General features: G+C 63.7%; 1 protein-coding gene across 1 annotated transcript; it reads right to left on the reverse strand.

Moving 5' to 3' along the window:
- Positions 1 to 222: 222 nt before the first annotated feature.
- RPP25 (ribonuclease P/MRP subunit p25) lies at positions 223 to 2,041 on the reverse strand. The gene has a single exon (XM_010332767.3). The coding sequence runs from the start codon at positions 1,500 to 1,502 to the stop codon at positions 903 to 905; it is 600 nt and encodes a 199-aa protein (XP_010331069.1). The 5' UTR covers positions 1,503 to 2,041; the 3' UTR covers positions 223 to 902.
- Positions 2,042 to 3,051: the final 1,010 nt, after the last annotated feature.

The following is a 3,051-nucleotide window of genomic DNA, read 5'->3' on the forward strand; positions in this document are numbered from 1 at the left end:
AGGCCAGGGCCAGCCAGGGTGGGCAGAGTGGGGGAGGAGAGAGGAAGGAGCCAGGGACTGGGCAGTCCCTTGCACCGTTTTGAAGCTGTCCAGTCTCTGTGCCTGACCCTGAAGACTCCAAAGGCTCAGGACGGAAGGCTGAAGGGGAGGGGACACACAGGGGGCCAGGTCAGAGCTGTCTGTACACAGGCGGGTGCTTAGGAAAAAATTTGGGGACAGAGCCATTTTTGTGCTTGTTTTATTGGAAGCAAGACTCTAGCTGCCAGGCTCAGGGGAGGAGGCCTGGAGAGTTCAGTCTTGGGTCTCCCTCTGGGTCAGCAGGGGGAAAAGGGGTGTTAAAAGAGCTAGAACCCTCAGAGATGCTCCTCTGAAGCCGGGAAGGAAAACTAGAAAGGAAAACTGTCCCGGGGCGGGGGGCGGAATAGGGCCCCACATCTCAGACTCTCCTACCCTCAAGCAGTCAGTTCTCACCCCCTGCCTTCCTCTGTCAACGGTGGGGGTGACTCCAAGAGCTCTTCTCAGCTTCCACACTCCAGGCGCCCTTCACGAATGCTGGGTGGCTTAACCTTTGGGGGGGTTCCAAACAAGGTTCCAGAATCCCGCTGCCCACCATTCTCCCCCAAAGAAGGTCCCAGAAAAGGTGAAGGTGAAGTTCAGTATCTTCAGGCAACACGGGCATAAGCATCAACCATCGCACTAAGTTTTCCTGGGGTGGTCGGGGATCCTCTCCTGCCACTCTTAGGGCCCCTCTCTTGTCGCCTTAAGGTCCATGCTACCTGTCTTGAGCTGTGTCCAAGTTGTGGGCTCCAGAGGACAAAGGAGTGAAAGGCTGGAGGTGCAAGTGAAGGTGGAGGTGCTGGGGGAAGATCCTGCCGGTCTAGGCGGCCCACAGCCCGGACTTCTCAGGCCGTCTGATCCGCCTCCGCAGCCCCTGGCTCGGGTTGTGATCGCTTCGCGGAGCCTTCTCCAGCTGCGGGTTCCCCTAGGCTCCTCTTGGACGTCGGCGCGGCCGGCGGGCACGAAGGACCAGGATGGGGGTTCGGGGGCTGGTAGCCGGGCTGTCGCGGATCCAGCGCGTCCTTGGAAAGTAGGATGGCGAGGCCCGGCACGTTCTTAAGTACGCTGAGACTAGCGGCCGGCTCGCCAGGCGTCTGACCCTGCGTGGGCCCAGGCGGGAGGCTCTGCCACACCTCGCGCACGCTCCGGTAGCGCAGCCGCGTGACCTGGTGCAGGCCCGCCAGGCGGCGCTTGAGGATCTCGGCGCACGTGACGGTTTTGGTGGTGGCCCGGCCGCAGCCGCTGAAGACGATGGCGCGCGTGGCTGGCTGCGCCATGCTGGCGGTGGCGAAGGCCATCAGGTTCCGGATCTTGCTGCCCTCCTTGACCCGCATGTGCACCGCGCCCGGCGCCAGGTCTGCGAAGGGGCCGGAACCCGGGCCGCCCCCCTCGGCCCCGCCCCCCGCTGGCGCCTCTTCGGAGCGCACCTTACGGAAGTTCTCCATGCGCCGTCGTCGCCGGGACCGCGGGCTGTGCCATGGGGCGGCCTCAGCCCCGCGGCTGCATGGCCGCCGGTCGCGCCCTGCAAGGGCCAGCAGGGGTAAGGGCGCTGGAGCAGCGCGGACGCCGGCGGGCGGGCTGGGACGGCGCGATCTCGGCCCCACTTCTCTCCAGCGGGCGCAGCTCTACCCCGCGCTCCGGCGGCCCGTTGCTCCGCGCCTTTAGCTGAGGCCCCGCCCCTGCCGCCAGGCCCCGCCCCCGGCCCGGCCCGGCCCGCCCGGGTCCCAGCCTCACCCGCTTTTCTTGGCGAGTCCGGGTCCTCAGCTACGCGGGCGTGGGAGCGGCCGCGCTGCGGGGCGCATGGGGAGGTGAAGGTGAAGTTCCACTGTAATCGCCATCAGCGTCCTCCGGGCCAACGCTCACAAACCGGCAGCCTAAATAAAAGCTGTGCTTGCGGTGCCAAAGCCGCTTCAAACCTGGCATCCGAGCCCTTCCGCGTTGCAACTGAAGGCCGCCCCTCGTCCCCTCCCAGGGAGAGATTTCCGAGAGGCTTGCTGGGGCCTCGCTCCTCCTCCCCTCGGGGAACACCCCCACCTTTTTTCCACTCCCAAGTATTCTTGCTTCAAGGACAGCTAGTGCGCGGTCAGCAGAGTGCGGGAGGAGCTGCCTCCAGCTCCACTCCGCGCCTCCTCTCGGGCGACTACGTCGCGGCGTGGTCCTCGGGGGGCGCGGGAGACCCAGGCTTCAGCCTCGCCGCATCTGCCCACGGCTCGAGGCTCCTGGACCCCCGTGTACCCCTGGAACGTGGGGAATGAGGCTTTGGGGCAGGCCGTTTCCCCAGGCGCACGGGGAAGCGGGCGAGACCTCTTCTGGAGAGGCCGTGGGCTCGCCTCACCCATGCCCGAGAGCCCACGCTTTAGGGTGAGCCAGGCACAGTGCCCCGTCAACGTGGCCGCCCCTTTCCTCCCAGGTGGAATTCGCTCAGGCAACCTTGGCTCCAAAAAAGACCCAGTGGGGTCCTTTTTGGAAAGGAGGCTGGGTGACGGCAGATTTTAAGAAAGAGAAGGGAGGGGCCGGGCGCGGTGTCTCACATCCGTAATCCCAGCGCTTTGGGAGGCCGAGGCGGACGGATTACTTGAGATCAGGAGTTCGACCAGCCTGGCCACCATGGTGAAACACCGTCTCCACTAAACATAGAAAAATTAGCTGGGCGTGGTTGCGCTCGTCTGCAATCCCATCTTCGCGGGAGGCCGAGGCAGGAGAATCCCTTGAACCCGGGATGTGAGGCCGCAGTGAGCGGAGATCACGCCACTGGACTCCAGCCTGGGCGACAGAGCAAGACTCTGTCTCAAAAATAAAAAAAGAGGCCAAAGAGGCCGGGTGCGGTGGCTCACACCTGTAATCCCAGCACTTTGGGAGGCTGAGGCAGGCGGATCACGAGGTCAGGAAATCAAGACCATCCTGGCCAACGTGGTGAAACCCCGTCTCTATAAATAAATAAATAATAAAAGAGAGAGAGAAGGGAGGGATATCCCCGTCTCTATGATGTGATTA

This window comes from Saimiri boliviensis, chromosome 2 (genome assembly GCF_048565385.1).
Source record: "Saimiri boliviensis isolate mSaiBol1 chromosome 2, mSaiBol1.pri, whole genome shotgun sequence".
Lineage (NCBI taxonomy): Eukaryota > Metazoa > Chordata > Mammalia > Primates > Cebidae > Saimiri > Saimiri boliviensis.